At 36.2% G+C, this 17,859-nt stretch overlaps 1 protein-coding gene across 3 annotated transcripts in view; it reads right to left on the bottom strand.

Moving 5' to 3' along the window:
- Positions 1-17,859, bottom strand: part of LOC106164305 (WD repeat and FYVE domain-containing protein 3) — a 49,803-nt gene that overhangs the window by 14,947 nt on the left and 16,997 nt on the right. For all 3 annotated transcript variants that reach the window (XM_087003524.1, XM_087003526.1, XM_087003525.1), the window contains exons 19-53: positions 17,541-17,755; positions 16,859-17,244; positions 16,308-16,565; positions 15,753-15,931; positions 15,230-15,458; positions 14,907-15,046; positions 13,213-13,324; positions 12,654-12,844; positions 12,188-12,340; positions 11,863-11,936; positions 11,496-11,657; positions 10,920-11,044; positions 10,543-10,657; positions 10,068-10,285; positions 9,659-9,846; positions 9,239-9,379; positions 8,863-9,072; positions 8,381-8,563; positions 7,955-8,156; positions 7,669-7,740; positions 7,153-7,387; positions 4,853-5,018; positions 4,361-4,449; positions 3,960-4,065; positions 3,629-3,721; positions 3,387-3,464; positions 2,967-3,099; positions 2,663-2,742; positions 2,342-2,510; positions 1,725-1,945; positions 1,297-1,445; positions 1,017-1,073; positions 553-783; positions 266-320; positions 3-122 (exon numbers count right to left, since the gene is read on the bottom strand). In XM_087003524.1, coding sequence (XP_086859650.1) covers positions 3-122; positions 266-320; positions 553-783; positions 1,017-1,073; positions 1,297-1,445; positions 1,725-1,945; positions 2,342-2,510; positions 2,663-2,742; positions 2,967-3,099; positions 3,387-3,464; positions 3,629-3,721; positions 3,960-4,065; positions 4,361-4,449; positions 4,853-5,018; positions 7,153-7,387; positions 7,669-7,740; positions 7,955-8,156; positions 8,381-8,563; positions 8,863-9,072; positions 9,239-9,379; positions 9,659-9,846; positions 10,068-10,285; positions 10,543-10,657; positions 10,920-11,044; positions 11,496-11,657; positions 11,863-11,936; positions 12,188-12,340; positions 12,654-12,844; positions 13,213-13,324; positions 14,907-15,046; positions 15,230-15,458; positions 15,753-15,931; positions 16,308-16,565; positions 16,859-17,244; positions 17,541-17,755 — 5,535 coding nt within the window. The remainder of the gene's footprint in view (positions 1-2; positions 123-265; positions 321-552; positions 784-1,016; positions 1,074-1,296; positions 1,446-1,724; positions 1,946-2,341; positions 2,511-2,662; positions 2,743-2,966; positions 3,100-3,386; positions 3,465-3,628; positions 3,722-3,959; positions 4,066-4,360; positions 4,450-4,852; positions 5,019-7,152; positions 7,388-7,668; positions 7,741-7,954; positions 8,157-8,380; positions 8,564-8,862; positions 9,073-9,238; positions 9,380-9,658; positions 9,847-10,067; positions 10,286-10,542; positions 10,658-10,919; positions 11,045-11,495; positions 11,658-11,862; positions 11,937-12,187; positions 12,341-12,653; positions 12,845-13,212; positions 13,325-14,906; positions 15,047-15,229; positions 15,459-15,752; positions 15,932-16,307; positions 16,566-16,858; positions 17,245-17,540; positions 17,756-17,859) is intronic.

Here is a 17,859-nt window from a genome sequence, read left to right as displayed (position 1 = left end):
ACCTCTGAGTCATAGTCAGCCACAATCCATGGGAACACAGGGTACTGCATGAGGTCATTGTAAGACCTGCCTGCCAGGGTGTTTAGATACATCAAGTACTGGAAGTTGGTGATCTCTCCTCGCTGGAATAGAATAATAATAATATGAAAATAGACCTGATATGCAGAATTATCTTAACTACTTCAGTCAATTGGGGTAGAATTTTGAGACAGAGTGATTTGTTTTCTTTTTCTTATAACACATTATTTGTTTCACTGTAACTTACCTCCCATCTTTGTGTGACAGACTTCTCTCCAATTAAACTACTGATGATGCCAGTCCTGAAAAGTGATCAATGAATATATAAGTCTCTATATCATTTCCTTTGATAGATGAGGGAAACATGCCAATATTGTAATCTACCTTGCATTGTAATACTTCATGTTCTGATCTGTTCTTAACAATTAAGTTTCAAACATTTCTCAATGGTTTTTTCTTATGATTGAGATATTCATTGCTCTTCCATTTTATCAATTCTATATTATCAATTATCAAAGTGTTTTTTAAACTCACCCTGGTTCAATCTTGGCATTCTGTTTCTGTCCAGCCACAGACTGCTGGGCATTATCAGTGAGAGAAGATGCCACAGCCATGAACCTGGCATACACCTTGTTCCGGATTTTCTTAGGGAAGGACAGAAGGAAATTTCTACCGTCTGCTGAGAACACCTCAATGGCTATAGGCTGCAGCAGGTATCTTCTCTTCAGGACCTCCTTGATGTCTTCGTAGTTGAATTTGCTGCACCTGAATGTACAAAATTGTAAATTTGATAGAAATGAGAACTGAAGGCTTTTGCCTAATAACTAACATGCTGGATTTCAAATACAATATGCAACATGTACTACATGCCTGCCCATGATCATCCTTACCTTTAACATGATGAGAATATTAGCATAGCAATGAAGCAACAACAACATGATCTTTAAGTGCATGTTTATTTTTCTGAGATCCCTTTAGGTGTCTAGAATTGTACTTACAGTCTTTTTTGAGTTGTTCCACCAGTCCCCTTGGTAGGAATAATGGGGTCATGATACCTGAAAGCAAACAAAATAGAACTTCTGACATGTTAAAACTTGAATAACACATAAAAGAATATGATTTTTTCTAAAGTAATAAAGTTTTGAACAAAGTATGCTAGGATGCTAATTTGACAAACTAGACTGACTGAAAAATGTTCCAAAACAAAGTTGAGATTTAAAATAATCTGATCAAATAAAACGCAGACATGTGCTATATAGGAATAAATACAATACTCACTCAGGTGGCACACTATCAATATCAGCTATTTCCCTGGTACTGAGCAGTGTGAACCCATCCACTACATAGAAATGTTCCTTGCCAAACAGCAGTAGTCCCTCACATGTATCCAGACCTTGGATTCTGGCACAGCGGAACATGTGGGTGATCTAATATACATATCAGTAACATAGATAAATATAATATGAAGCTGGGTTATAAGTAACAAAGTTGAACAAACTAAACAAATACAGTATTTGTGTCCATTTATAATTGCATAGTAACTGTCATAACCTCTGGCATTAAAATCCTTAAATAATCATATTGACTCATAAAATTCTAATCAAGCAATTCATTTCACCATCTATATGGATTCTTTACTTCTCCCTCAGTAAAAACTTACATGTCATTCCTAAGTATTTTGATCATTATGTCAACAAATTTCAAACCTTTTCTCCCTCATCCAGCAACCGTAGCAAAGTCTCATTATCAGGTTTGTTGCCCTCTGCTCCAGGTTCAGCACTCAGTAAATCTGTGTCCTGGTCTTCCTCCATCATGTTGTCTACACTGCCTCCTCCTGCACTACTGGCTCCCCCTACACTACTGCTAGACACACTGTTCATGCTTTTGTTACTATTGGCTCTACGCAGCAGGCTTGGTGGATTGAACACTGGAAGAAGAGAGTCACAGCATTACTAAAAATAGTCAAATGCATAAAAATGCCAATCTTATCAATACATGCTGAGAGCATATTGCCAATATATAGTACAGACACAGAAAAAATTGTATATCTAAAAGAATCATTTTACTAGAAACGAATATTAGAAATACCGATAACAATACAACTTCAGCCAACTCTCCAATTTTTCTCAAACAGCAAATTTCATAAAAAACACAAATCTAATAGCATCTGCAAGTAAAACATAACGTAAAAAGAGTCTACTTTATGTTAAGCTATCTAGAAATTAAGCCACTGCTGCTTTATGGAACTATATATAAAATTGAGTTTAAGTTAGTCCAGTAGTAGTCTAGCTCTTAATCTGCATTTCAACACTAGAGCACTTACAGCCTTCTCTGTTCTCCTCTATGGTCTCCATGTCCACAGAAGTAGGGGTGTCAGAGCCATCAGCCTGAAGCTGGGGTATGTTCTCATCTCCTACTAAACTATGGGAACGGAATCTTTTGTAGTATTTGGCACTGTCTCTGCTCACTGCAGTCTTGTACTTCACTGGTTTCTGAAGGATGAAGATAACTTTTAGTATGTTTAACTTTATCATACTACTTTTCCATATAATATTCAATGTGTGTGAAATAATTGTTTCCTTTGTGTGAAAATTTAACATGATAAAAGCTGTAGAAAGATGGGAGCAAACAAATTAAGGCTCACATTCTCATCCTGCTTGATGTATGGGTACTGAATGTAGAACATGTCATTTTTCAGCATCTTCTTGCGCATGCGACAAGGACCTACAAAAGAGACCACACTGTTAGCTACAATATGGCAATTAGCAGAGGTACACTTCATTAAGTGTCTCATCTCTAAAAGAAATAAAGTGTAAACAGACAATGTTGAATAAAAAACTTTGAATTTCAACAAATGCAATATCATTCTTCCATAAAAAAAAAAAAAAAAAAAAAAAAAAAAAAAAAAAAAAAAAAAACTGACCAAAAATCATGTGAGTGGCACCTACCCTCTGTCATATCCAGTATCCACTTATCCAGACTGGATCCTACAGGTGGCCCCCACACACCCCTCTCCCTCATCAGTTCACTCTCAACTTGGGACCACTCATCTAGTAAGTATTTCTCCATGTGCTGCTGGGCCTAAAATAGTATAATGAGAGTACTTTGTTTGAAAAATGTGGACTTATTTGTTATAACATTTTGTGCCAGTATATAGTATTCAGCAAACTGGCTCTTTGGGCAACTACTTTATTAAAAAAACTGCACAAACTTTCTCCAGTACAAACCCATGCCCATTAGTCTAAAGTGACAATAAACAAATATCAAAATATGTGTGGTCATTTGCAGTGCATATTTTAATGTTAAAACACATACGTGTGTACATGCATATTCCCTTTTTCCGTATTTTAAGAATTTTGTTCTCTTACCAGCATGTACTGATTTCTCTGCAGCTGCACCAAATCTTGTACCACAGCTATATGTGCCATGGTCCAGGTAATGCTTTCCTGGAACAGATAGCATTTGAGTTGTCACTAAAACCACTACAGGTAGAAAATCATTTTTTATATATATATTTCCCTTTCCAATTCACTCAAGAGTCATTTCTGAAAGGAAGAATGCAGTAGCAGAGCAAGAGATCATCTTGAAATGAAGAAGCAGGTATACTCACCTGTTTTGTAAGAGATATGGCTTTGACTGGGATTTCCTTCCTACTTCTTCTGCTGACTAGTCTCAAGGCACCACTACCAACTCTCTGGATTCTCTAAATGAGGGGGAAAAGTAGTTCATACACATCACTGTCCACATCAATTGTAAACTTTTTTAGAGTTAACCGTGTCCTTCCCATTTGTGTGCAGTTTATATTCATAAATGCCTTCTTAACTATTCAATGAGTCAACTACCATTCATAAGGGAATTAAGATAAAAATGAGAATAAAACTACATCAGGTCTGTTTCAAGCATTTCAAACTGCTACAAATAAAAACAGTGGCGGTTCTTACAGACTGTAATTGCATTGTCAATTTCTCGGAATCCCTGAGGGATGTTCTCTTCTCATTTTCCAGGAACTGGTGCCAGACTCTGGAAGCAGCTTCTTGGATTTGCAACCTAAAAATTGAGTGACAAAAATTGGATTTGATAAATGTCAAAAGATGTGCATAAAATAGTGTATAATCAAGATTACCTTTTAATACAATAACAACCCCAAAAATGTATTGGGAAACACATTTCTTCTTCAAATTAAATCTATACCACAGTAAACAAAAGATGTAGCAAGGATATAGCTAACAATAAATCAACTGTTTTTAGATTTAAATTTTAACCTTACAATCCATTACTTTGTACTCTACCCTTAATAAAACAAAATATAGAAGTAAAATGCACCATATATTAACCGACTTACCTCACACTGCTCAGCTCTGGGGTGTGTATTCTAGAGGCTCCCCCTACATCACCTCCATTCAAACTCACTTTAAACACTTCTTCAATTGCCTAAAATACATTACAACACAATACATAACAGTACATAAAAATAATTTTAAAAAAAATAAAAAAGTGAATATAATAAATGTTAAGCTTTGCATTATATTGTGTTAAACTAAGAACATATTGCTGCATGGTATACTCATAATAGGTAAACAATAAATCTCTGGGTGAACATAACCTTTGCCTCATAAAATGTAAACGATTGGTTTCAAGAAGGTATCCAATATATTTCTGAGACTTCAACACTTTTCACATTTATACAGGCTGTACTGGTACACTTTGAAAAGTCTTACATGCAATTATGCTACAGGGGACTTTACTCCCTTACACAAGTTCTCAAGTATCTCTCAAAGTGTATTGAAACAGACTGTGTGGTTAATTATCACACTCAATGTGAAATGGGTCTTACAGGTTTCTTGCAAACATAGAGCTCCTCCCACACTCTCTTGGCAGCAGCTGCCACAAGGATCTGCCCCTCCTCATTCTTTGTCTTTTTATCTTCCTTCTCCAGGTCATCATCCGAGTCATGCACTGGAGCCACGTGCCATGTGGTGTTCTGGCTGATTGTCTCCTCACTGATTGTAAAGATTATTCATTAAGTTCAACCTTTATGTACAATAGAGGACAAGGCACTAGTGGCACATCAATAATACTTCACAGAAATTTGTCTTGTTTATTTCAAAATAAGTACAATTTGTGGAATAAAAGTTCTCCATGAAGGTGCTCTACATGTAATTTTTAATCTCAAAATTGATATTTTTTATACCTTACATTATGGACATTTTCACAACAAGGGGTTGTAACAAATTTATGACACTAGGGAATTAATTACGTTACACTGAAATATGTTGATTAGCACATGTAAGTGGGCTATGAAAGGTAAAACAATATTCAATACAATTTAATATTCAATGTCTTAAATACAAAGTCTTGGGCTTTTCATAGATTTTCAAAACATCAGATATATTCTAGGAGACAAGAAAAAAATGAATATTTGAAGATCATACAACAGCAATGAATTCTAAAAGCACAACAGTCAAAGCATAAAGCAATTTATAAAACTATTAAAGCCAGGATTTGAAAGAAGCAATTAAATATTTAATGGCTTCAACAAAATATAAGATGTTCAGACAATACAACAGATATACATGTCAAACTCATTTAAGAAGCAAAGTTAGTCTAACATGGATTTGATCAGATTCTTGTGTTTTGTTATATTGTATCATTCTTTTTGTCAGAGAAAATTACTGATAGACAAACATTTTAGTGTCTGTACATAAAAAGCAATGAAGAAAGTTGAAGGATTATGCATAACACATCAACAAGAAAGCCATAGCATTCCCTATAGCAACATTCTCACCATTCTGCATCGGAAGAATCCGAGTTGAAATTGATAACAAACCAATCAGACCATCGCTTCTTGCGTTGAAAACTGGGTCAGAAGGAGTGTAGAGAAAAAGATGAGACTAGCTATATTATAATACATACCTAAAGATATTATATGACCATGGCGATATACGCAGTTTTAGGGGTTTTATTCAGTGAAATTATCTCTTGGTATGAATGTCAAATAATACACTGCCACCCTCTTGTGAAATATGCCATGAACACCTTTGGCTGTTCTCGTGTTCTGGCATATATAGCTTGAGTGACAGTCTATTATCTCACACCTCACTGGCTTATGGAAATAGGGAAGGCAGATGCAGGTTAAAAGGCACATGACTAATTAGGTGTGAGAGCACAAATGTTGTTTGAATAGAGCGAATTTAAATAAAATAAATTTTAGTGAAGGAAAATTCTGATTTCCTCAGACAATTTCAGTGGTTGTTCCAATTACAGAAAGTACTGGTGACTAAACTTTCCAGAGTTACTAGTGGAATGGATTGATGTTGAAACAGTCAAATATGAAGAAAGAGGTCTTAATTTTAGGAACATAAATTCTATGTTTAACTTAGGCCCCTGTTACACCAGGTTTCTTATCACTTGGATAATGGATTCTGTCCCACTCTCACCATTCAAAATATGTTCTTAAGACAGTAGCAATCCCAGCACAACAGGGGTCTAAGTATTAGCCAAATAGGATGAATTTGTGTTGTAGATGATAAATAAACATTGTGATTCAGAAATGTCAGGTGACAAAATTTGTCATCTACCTGTCAAAGTGACACTCTACTGAACAGAACTCGACTAGTTCTGTGTTGCTCCCATTACGGTGAACTCTGAGATAATTCAAAGGAAAATTATTTTGAGGCTCAGAATACTGACTTCAGAACCAGAATGCTTTAACTGGAATTAGTAGACACTTTATCAAGCTGTTAGATGTATGACCAAAAGCTATTTCATGCAGCCAAAGCTTTACATTTGCAAATTACTGAGAAAAACATGCATAATTTTCTCAACAGCCCTTGCTAAGGTAAAGGAATAAAAAAATTGTTGCAGCCCGTCCCATTCAGTTAGCAGGACATAATAAGTGACAAACAGCCACAAGAAAAAAAAAAATTCAGCATAGGCTCAAAATTTCATAATAACCTGGTGTAATTTTAATCAGTTACGATAACAAACAGGGATGAAAATGACCACTGAGAAGAAACTGAAAACTATCATCAATTCTTGGTTGTCTGTTGCAATATCAATAAATTGATTTCACAGATGATTCTCATTCTTGTATAAATATGACATATAAAAACATCACATATATGGACCACTTACTTCACAGTGGGGATCCCAGAGTCATCGGTCAGTTGCAGCAAACAGTAACACAGACATCCTATGAACTCTTGGTCATAATTCCCAGGTCCAAACACCAGGCTCCTGTTACTGGTCAGTCTGTGCAGGGCGTCCAGCACACTCATCTGGGCTGGCACGGCATACGTGGGGCGGGAAAGGTGGTACAGGATTGTGCGATTTAGGCATTTGTAGATGGGGTCTAAGGAAACCCCAGAGGCTGAAAGAGCAAGGTGATATTTTATTTGCCTGTACATGTAGCTACTTGTACAAGAAGCTAAATAAGATCAATTTGTTAGTTTTTGGGTTTAGTGAGGTAGATTTTTTTAAATAATCTAAAAAGCATTATTCTAACAGGTCACTGTAACTAGCGTTTAAGAGCAGCAATTAAGAAATATTATAGAGTTAAAGTACCAATATGTACCATCTAGAACATGGTTCACAACAGATTAGGTCAAACAAATACAATACCATACTTAGAATTTATTTTTAATTGCTTACCTCTTCTCTTTGCTTGTGCAATCAGCTTACTGACAAATTCAAACACATCTTTGGAGTCTCTGACATACATTCCTATATATGAATATGAAATCACCTTAATTTAATAAAACATACAAATTAACAGTACATTGCTCCCTCTAATTCATTCTATCAGTTATAAAATCTTTAATTCTTCTTTTAAACTGATAACTGCAGCACATACAAGCTTATTCACTTAACTCTAAACATTTCAAATATTTCTCTGCTGCATTATTGAAATTGTAACGTGTGATTCTAAAATTCTCACCCTGCCAAAGTTTATCCACCACCCTACTGGCAAAGTAGAAGACATTGTTGGCCACATTGTTATAGTTTCCTGAGGAAGAGATAGGCAGTGCAGCCTGCTCCCCCATTAAGGCATCTGCTGCCAGGAGATGGTCCATTAGGCTTTTCAGCAGGGCAGTCTGGAACTCCTTCTGCTGACGCCTGGTGGACTGTTCTGGTGCTGTCTGCCGAAGCATATTCAAAAGTATATAGTAGGATAGTAGGACACATTTTGCATCAACATAAAGTGAGCATGTTAAAAATCAGCTTTTTTATCAAAACATTTCCTCATAGTTTCTAACAACTTCTCACAATACAAAACAAAATTATGAAAACTAAATCTGATAATATTTCGTGTTTAAGTTGTAACAGCTGAATAAGTTGCAAGAAAAGTCTTAATGTATCTTACCTCTAACAACAGATCAATAACAGGCTGAGATTTTCCTTGGTTGGTGTGAGACAAGCTGTCCACTACTATCTGCCTCATAAAGTCGGTCACAAATTTCTTTGCAGGATGACCACACAGGTGTGCTGAGGAAGGAGAATTGTCCGGAGAGTTGACCACTAGCATGGGCTCTGAACCAGGGAGGGGCTAAAAAAATCAAACATACATGATCCTTTTAAAAACTGTTAAAAGTAAAAACCCAGAATATGGATAAAAGATTAATTTGCCTACAGGCTGCCATGAATCTTTCAAATTTTGCTTTTAATCATTAAAGTTATCATAATAACTTTCACTATAATTTCGCAGTCTGTTTTTTCATCAATTAATAAAACAAAGTCATATCTACACATTTCTACACTCATTTTGCTGCAATCCATACAAAGAAATTTTTATGTAATAAGAACTTTCTACAAAAATCTTGTTGAAATACTACACAGCAGTAATACCTTGTATTCTTCAGTGGGAGTGGTAACATCACTTCTCGACCCTGATGTTGACTTGATGGGAAACATTGTAGAAGCCAGAGCACCTAGGAACTCTGAACTCATACACACCGGGACAAAGTCTGGCTGGTTGTGGTACAAGAACAACAGGAACTGGAGCAAGGTCACTGGGTACACTCTTTCCCATGATGACTCATCTGCTTCTTGCCAACTCTAAAATTGTCACCATTTAGTTTACCTCATAAATCAGTTTTGCAGTCAGAAACTTGGAGAAGTAGTATCATTAATAATTTGCTGATAAATTAAGAGGAACCGTGAATATGATGACAAAATTTAAATTATTTTAATTTTTATGCTGTAGATAAGTTCCTAGGCTTACCTGATTGAAGATGGCCCTGACCATGGCCAAAATACAGAAAGCAGCCTCTGGACAAAACTCTGTCTTGTGGTTCTTCAGGCTTGCGGCAGGTTGGCTGGCTGGCACTCCAAATATGTATGTCCACACTGAGTCTATGTCAAACTAAAATATAAGTATACTTTCTTTATTTTGAGTCACACATTATATATCAAGTCTATGCCAAACTAGGATGAAAACAGGCTTTAAAACTTGATTATACTATGTTCTTTCAAGGCCAAATTTAGGAAGAATCTATTGTAACATCATGCCCTAAAAATGCACTATGTTCTTTGAGGATGAATTTTTATTCAAGTTTTGAACAATACTCCAGCTGAAACTAAATAAAGGACGTTATAAATATTGACATTAAAGCAGATCTGATTTTGACCTCTTCTCCATTACCTGTATGTCTGACGGCAGTTCCTTTACTGGCTGTCCCAGTAGCAGTGACATCAACATAAGGTACAGCTCTGGTATATAGCAATGTTTTGGTAACAGTCCCTGCAGTAAAGTAAAGCCATGTATGTGGCACACATCTGTGTTGATTTCTCTCTTCTCTGTTTTCATTTTCCCAGAGCCAACATTAAAACCTACAAAAGATATAAGAGATAATATGGAATTATCATTTATACTTTGTTCACATTCAATTATAAACTTTTTTAAGGAAATCCACATGGATGAAAAGCACTTTTTAAATTATTCCATCCATGAACTTCTTTATTTTTAGCATAATGTATGTTGGGATATTTCTACAAATTCCTGACCATTAACATATAGATAAAATGAAATGAGAGCCAGCTTCTCAACTTACCAAGAAGCACTCCTAAACGATTTTCAAGGACAGCCTCAGTGTCGTGTAACCAACCTCCTGCAAGCAAACCCTCACGAAACCTCTGGAGAGAGGTGGCATTTCCCAGCATTACCACCAAGATTTTGAATGCAAGAACCACTGTGGTTGGGTGAAGATTGCCTTGGAGAAACAGCATCAACCAATCAAAACCAAGAACTCTTTGGATTTCGTCAGACACTCTGAAACAGTAAAATGTCATATAAATAAATAAATAACAATATAATAATAATAAACTTTATTTAAAGAGGGTAAAACATGTTAAGAACACTTGGGAAAATAAAACAAAGAAAAAAAAATATATATAGTAACCCCAAGTACAAAATTACAAGCTTGTTAACACAAACTCGGGCATCTCAAATCTCTAGAAATAGTTAATACTTATTCAAGAACCATTAATTATTTGAAATGGACAGAAAGGCATTTTCAAAGATCTTACTGCTGATTGACCATTCTGGGATTAGGCAAGTAAAGCAGCTTGAGTATTATCTGAAGTAAGTGGTTCCTCAGTTTTATCCTGTACACGAGCACCTTTTCAGAGTTATCTGGAAGATCTGAAATAAAACACAGTGCTGTATATGTTCTTAAAATCACACACTGTTAAAGCATGAAAAGCTATAAACACATGAAATCTTTTGCATATACTGCTGAAAAACAAAAGCTCACAATAACAAAAAGGACTTTTGATACACATTATGTGGCAAAAATAAACAGAAATAGACTGCGTGGACTTCCGATGCAGGTAAAAACAATTCAAAATCATATATGACATCAGTAAATGTGAATAAATTCATAATGAAAGTCAGCATGACTCACCACTACCAACGGAATGCAATTCAGCCTCTCCTTCCAGTACTTCCTCTCCCACCTTCTCCTCCAGACTGAGGTCCCCTTCCTTTGTGTTGACAGGGGGCAGAGTGGAGACTGCAAACTGGCCAAACCTATAGATACATATGGAGAGTATATAAAACAATACTATCCACTATAAACGTTTACTGCAGAGAGGGGTGAGACTTTTTGGCTCCCCAAAAGTCAGAAATCTGTCAATAGTTGGAAAATCTATTGTAAGAACCAACACCATCCATTTAGAACTCTGCCAAGAGTATAAAATCTCATCCCTGTGTAAACTGCATTATAACATGCTCACCAACAACTAACAAGATCACTGCTCCAATTTTATTTTTTTATGTCCCCTTTTCACATTTTCTCCTAATTCAAATATCAAGATAATAGGAAAGGAATGATCTTAGAGACATGTCCATCTTTTCTATCATCTGCAAGGAGGGGGAGTCTTTTGAATCTTCCTTAAGAATACATTGCTATAATTGTACGTAATTAGAGAACATGACACCAAAAGTTAGGAGAAGACTTTCCTATAATACCAACACTTACTTGAGCAGAGCCTTGGACTCCTGTGCACCTCTAAGTAATACTGTGAATACACTGGCAATGGTCTGGAGCGTGGCATCAGATAGGTTGGGGTCCGGCAGGATATACAACAGTTTCTGGACCAGACCAACCTCATGCATCAGCTTAAAGTTGGTTTTCTGCTCACTGAAATGAAAAAGAATTAGCTTTCATAGTTTTTTTTTGGTTCTGCCTACCAACTATGTTGTAAAGAGAGGTGGGCTGCGACACCAATGACATGCCAATTATACATTCTATGTTAATACTCATGTTCTGTCACTAAGTATTATTTCTGTTCTTGATATTATATATCTAAAATGTATACCACATTGTTATACTGCACATGACCCACCTGGACTCAGTAAGCAGCTCGTAAAAGTGTTCATACAGTGATCTCTGGAGGTCTCCGGGAGCTTCATGCCACACCTGCAGTAAAACAAATCAAGATATATCCAATTTAGATTCTTCTTTATATCTTAAATACTTATTGTAAAGCTAATTAAAATTCTAAAATCAAATCTACACACCTGTCGAACTAATTTATGACGGATATAACAACATAAAACTAGCCACAGCAAAATTTTATGATTGAATAGATTGTGTAGCATATACAGTATTAGTTTTTAGCTCATAAACACTAAATCACAAAAAGAATACTACATAAGAAACTTCCACACCTGTAGATCACACAGAACATCCTCAAATGCAGTTTTATTTGGTATGACTGTAGTCTCCCTGCCACTGTCCACTGTGCCGACCAGTGAGAAGGTCAAGTGTAAGATGTGGCTGTTCAATAGATGGCGCTTCTTCTTGAACAGCATGGCCAACGTCTGTAGGAGTATTATATGTCAGAGGTATTATTGTTAGAAAACTACCATCATAAATGAAGTTGTTTCAAGGCAGATGTACCAAAATTAACAGTTATCAAATCAATATAACTTAATTATGTGTAGAGTCCATTACCTAATAACCATGAAGGTAATACATTCTTGATTGTATTGAACTACCTACTTTATAAAAGCATTGCAATGCGGGTGGAATGTTTTTCTCATACCATATACACAGTTTGTTCACCATGTCTATGCAAATTGTCTAGTCATTAACCTTGCACTACTCTCTTAACAAAAGTTTCAAGATTCATACCTGGTAGCCTCTTGTCCTGTCCATCTCCCTCATGATGGAATCATTGCTCTTGACCACACAGACCAAAGCCTTCACGGCAGCATACAATCCCTCCACGTCATCCGCCATTGCTATCAGCCCCATCAGGAGAGACACACTGCCAATGTTCTCCAGTGTCTTTGCTACAGGCTTGGGGCAGAATGTTCTCACTCCTGGATGGAAAATGTATTATTTTTCGGTAATCAGAGTTTGAACTTATGAATCTTTATTCACATGACCAAATCGACATACTTTGATTCGCAAGATCTTAGCTAGTGGCTTACATCTGCCTATAATTTCATATTAATTTTTTTTATCTGTATATAGTGAAATAACATCTTGATATAAAAATATCACATTTATTTCTATCTCCATCCCAAACACTCTAAATTTTAACAAGTTTTAATTATTCTAATCTTAAAAAAGTTGGTTAAAAATCTTGGATTGCCACAATGTTATTATTGTTTGGTCAACACTATGATCCACTTCTAGTTTTCAAAGTTCTACATAAAAAAAAACCTTGCAATCTGCATTGTCTCACCTATATATCCCATGAGTATTGCCCCAAATGACCTAGCTGGTCCACTCAGGTGACCTGCAGCATTGTGGAGGATACGGATTGGTGTCACACTGTCATGGGCAGACATGGAGAGCTGTGAAGAGATGAAAACATGATTTTATCTTTCTACTCTAAACAACTGTTTTTGATTTTACTTTCTTTTGTAAGTCATATTATAATAAATTCACTTATATAATTGAAACTGGTTATTAAAAGTACCCTGTTGCCATAGCAACTTTCATTATTGAAACATTTTCTCCATGAAACAGAAGATAAAATGTACTCTTCTGGAATGTGGAAGTCATTTTAATAAATGAAGACTGTCATTTTTTTCAAACCCCCTCTTTAGTTTTTCTACAAATTTAATATCCATAAAACTCATTTATATATGCTACTATGGCAATAAAATCAGTAGCCCAAAAATATTTTTAATGGGAAGAACATGCTTATTTTGTTTCAAAGGCATTTCTGCCTGCCTACAAAAAGCTGCTTTAATTAATTAGTGATTAAATAAAAACCTATTTGTCAGACAAAAAAGGGCTATTCTGGTACCACTTGATTTATTTATTTGTTTGTTTTTTTCGGTTAAAAAATGAAAAAATAGTATCATCGTGTTAAACATTTCACATCGGCAGCCAGGCAGCAATAATCGGCATAATTATTCACTTAAGCAAAGATAAAAAGTTCAAGGCAAAAGCCATTCATTTGTAAAATAATTTTAAAAAAATACCAGGTGCATTTCTTAATCCTGTCATGGCATTAGTATCCTGAAGAAATTTGTAAAATTGTCAAAACCTGAAGTGGATTCCACAGATTTTCTTCTGTTCAATACCTTCAATTATTTGATATAATAAAACCTCAGATCTAAAATTGTGAAAAAGAAATTGTCACTTAGGACAGTTTTTTTGCAAAATTCAGTAAAAAGGCAATAAAATCAATTTTTTTATGTTTCTTAGCCAAGCAGCAATCTTGTGTAATATTGCTCAGTAAAGCAAGCACGGATTAAAGGAAAATAATTCAATTTCAAGGCAAGAATATTTATTCCTAATGATAAAAAAATACCTGTCACCTTTCTACAGTCCTTTATTATGGCAACATAATCAGAAACTTGCTCCCAATTCTAAAATGGTAAAAATACCATTTCACTTCTTAAAGTTTCTTTTATTTCCTTTGTGAACAGTATCAGTTCTATATTCAAGATCATAGCATTCATGTCTACCATCCTGGTATCAATTTGGCAATTTTCAATAAAATATATATCAGCTTGATTAGTACTGCCATAAATTCTAGAGAATAAACCAGCTTGGTAAGCATTTCCTTGCAAAATTATATATGCAATCAACTCTGTAATAACAGGGCCACCACATTTTAAGCAAAAGGCACAGCGGCCAATTAAGAAGGTACATCAAAATGGCAGATACGGGATATTAAGAATGCAGAGTCCTAAAAAACATTGATGTGCACCCCACCCATGCCATTCCTGCCTTTGAACCACATAACATGGTTCTCTGGTGATTTAAAAATAGAAAAATATGTGATTAAGTCACTATATCAGGCAGACACCCATTTCAAGGGCAATGAAAACATTAATAGGAATCCATCTGTCCGCCATGTTGTTGAATGTAAGAACACTGCAAACTACAAATTTGTCCTTCACTAGAAATTTTCCCCATTACCTGTTTAGCAATGGTCTTGGCATCATTCTTGTTGTAAACTTTTCTGATCTTGGCAATGGTAAGATTGGAGACAGGCTGCACATATACTCCAAATATGACCCTGTCCTCAGACACCAGTGGCTGGCCTATCTCACTGTCATCTGTAATAAAACCAGCAAATATAACCAAAAGCCATATCATTTACTTTAATACTATATAAAATCTGCCTCAACTGTCATTCTAGAGCAACTTATAATATTCAAGTTCAGAAAGTAAATATCTAGCACATTCTTGAAAGAATGAAGGGAATATCTTAAAACAATTCCCTTTCTCAACCAACATACCAAATGAAGGTGCCTGGAAGCAGCCCACATAGTTAGGCCCCAGTTGATATATGGTCTGCACTGCTGACTGTGATATCACATCCTCAAACAGGTGACATGGCCCCTGTCTCCAGACCAGCCTCGACTGCTTCCTGATCACTGGGGGAGTCCCAATGTAAGCAAACACGGAGGTGATGGCAGAGGGGCTGGCTGTGCCCCCTACTCCAATATTGGGGGATATGTAGTGAAGCTGTGGATGGATTGAAAAGAGGGTTGATGACAGTTATTTCTTGTGTTCAACATTAAGTGATGAAACGTTTGAAATCAAATAGGAAAGAAACATGCTAAATACATTACTTCATGGGATAGTTTCTTTTATGAAGGCACCCTTCAGATCATTACCCTACTCTATGTCAATGCAGGATTAAAACAAACAATATTGTAGATAGATTCTATTTTAGTATTACAAAGAGATAATTTATCCAAACATTGTACACATAGGTGCTGATATATCAAAAGATTGGAAGACTATTGATGCACCAACCTTGCTTGTATTGACAGGTTCTCCATCAACAAACACGCTAACATTGCTGTTTTTGAGCATGCCTGCCTTGTTGAATAACAACACCAGGTGGTGCCACTGTCCTTCCTGTGTCAACTCGGGACACCAGATACGAACCGTGTTGTCTCCCAACTGTGGGTCACGGTCAAATGTTGCTCCACCTGTAGATGAAAGAAAATGTTGAAAATTCTATGCTTTCTACCAAAACATGAAATCTCCTTGAGAGTTTTCATTAATTTTAATTGCACATTATGTCTTCATAAATATTAAATAAAGTTTATTTAAAATGTCAGTTATCAATAAGAACCCATTTGATTTGTATGTTTATGCCCTAATATGAAGTTTAAAACTTCTATCACTTTACTCAACAAAAGAGCACTCAAACACAATTGCATGATTTTTTAATGCTCAGATGCCTAATATAATCACTTAAATATGACACAATCTTTATCAATTAAACACAAAGAAAATCTTATCATTGTGAAAAAAGAGCATGAAGAGGATAATATAAATCAGAATATTAAATGAAATGCATACTTTTGCGCGAATGTGCCTTGAGCTCAGCCTCACTGGAGGCAGTCATGATGGTCTCCCTGGTGGACACAATCAAGGCCCTGTCCCTGGGGTGCAGTAGTATACTGAGACACACAGAGCTCTCCTCTCTCCCCTGGACATTCCTGACCACGGTCAGCAGGCGGACAGGGTGAGCCTCAGAGGCAGAGTTGGTGCTGAACTTGTCCACACATATCCAGGTGGAGTAGGTCAGCCCTGCCTGTGGGGGGAATACACGTTCTCCTGGAAATAATAGCAGAAATAAGAGATGGAACCAAGTGTTGTCTTTCCTGAAATATATGTCTCTTGCTATGATATTTACAATGATACACTTATTTTATTCAAACAAATATTCATATTACATTACCACCAGCAACTATTCAGGGTCAATAAATCTCACTTTGTGGACTGGTAATTTTAAAGATGCTTTGCACAATGATACAAACACTGAAATTGAAAATATCAGTTCACAAAAAAGGAATTACGTAAGACATCTTACTCAGGGTTAACCAATGCCATTTTGGTGATAAAATTACCTGCTCCAATCCCTCCAAGTACTGCTGAGTCCCCTGTGCTCCCCATTCCCATGCCTACCACTGAGGGTGTGGGTGGCCCCTGGGGTGCTATACTGGGCAAATACAGGCAGCCAAACCCCTCAACATTCATATCAAACTGCACAAAAGGTGGGGTAACTAGGGAGCCATGGAAACGCACATCTCTAGGGGTTGTCATGGAAACCAGGCACTTGACCCTGGTCAATGGCACCAGTTTCCCTTCATGTTTGCCTCTTTTGACACCTAATGCTGCTGTTGATGAGGAGGAGGAAGAATCTTCTGTGTGGTCAGGGCTGTCTGGATCCTCCTTGCTGTCAGGTTCCTCTATTGGTGCACAGCTAAGTGGGTTGCCAAGACGCATGAAATCTCTGAAATGACATCAGTGAGAAAAAATTGAGTGTTTTTCTGTGTAGTACATATCCAAAGCAAAACAAATTCCTCTTGGGCATTCACAAATATTGCTCATTTAATTTTAATCCTTTTATGTAAAATAGATTCTTTTATAAATATTATGAAGAACTCAACACTGTTTATCATTGTCTGCTTTTAAGTATAACATTAAGTTGCACAATTTTAAAACCACAATATAAAAGATTTATCAATTACAAAAGAAAAATAATCTTTTTAACCATGACTATAAAGCATATTTAAATACATGACTTACCTCAAATCTTTAGGTGTAAGAGACTGAGCCGCCAGTCTTTCAAACATGTACTGCAGAGGAGGGTGTAGAGGATGACTCTCGTCCTCCAGAGCTACAGTGCACTTACTGAGGAGTTCATGGGGCATGTCCGCCTCACACATCACCTGTTGGTTCCGTTCACTACGCAGGAGAGACTTGAGCACAGAAGCCACATGAACCTGGAGGTCTAGGACCAGCTGTAAGGTACAAAATATACAAGTGTAAACAGGGCTGGATAAACTGAAGTGTGTCTTGTAGTATATGGTACATAAGTTTCCAGTGTGGAAGCATTACACTGTAG

This window comes from Lingula anatina, chromosome 2 (assembly GCF_051362555.1).
Source record: "Lingula anatina isolate TDL-2025a chromosome 2, LinAna3.0, whole genome shotgun sequence".
Taxonomy (NCBI): Eukaryota; Metazoa; Brachiopoda; class Lingulata; order Lingulida; family Lingulidae; genus Lingula; species Lingula anatina.
The sequence above is the reverse complement of the archived record's forward strand: the minus strand, read 5'-3'. Positions and strand labels throughout refer to the sequence as shown.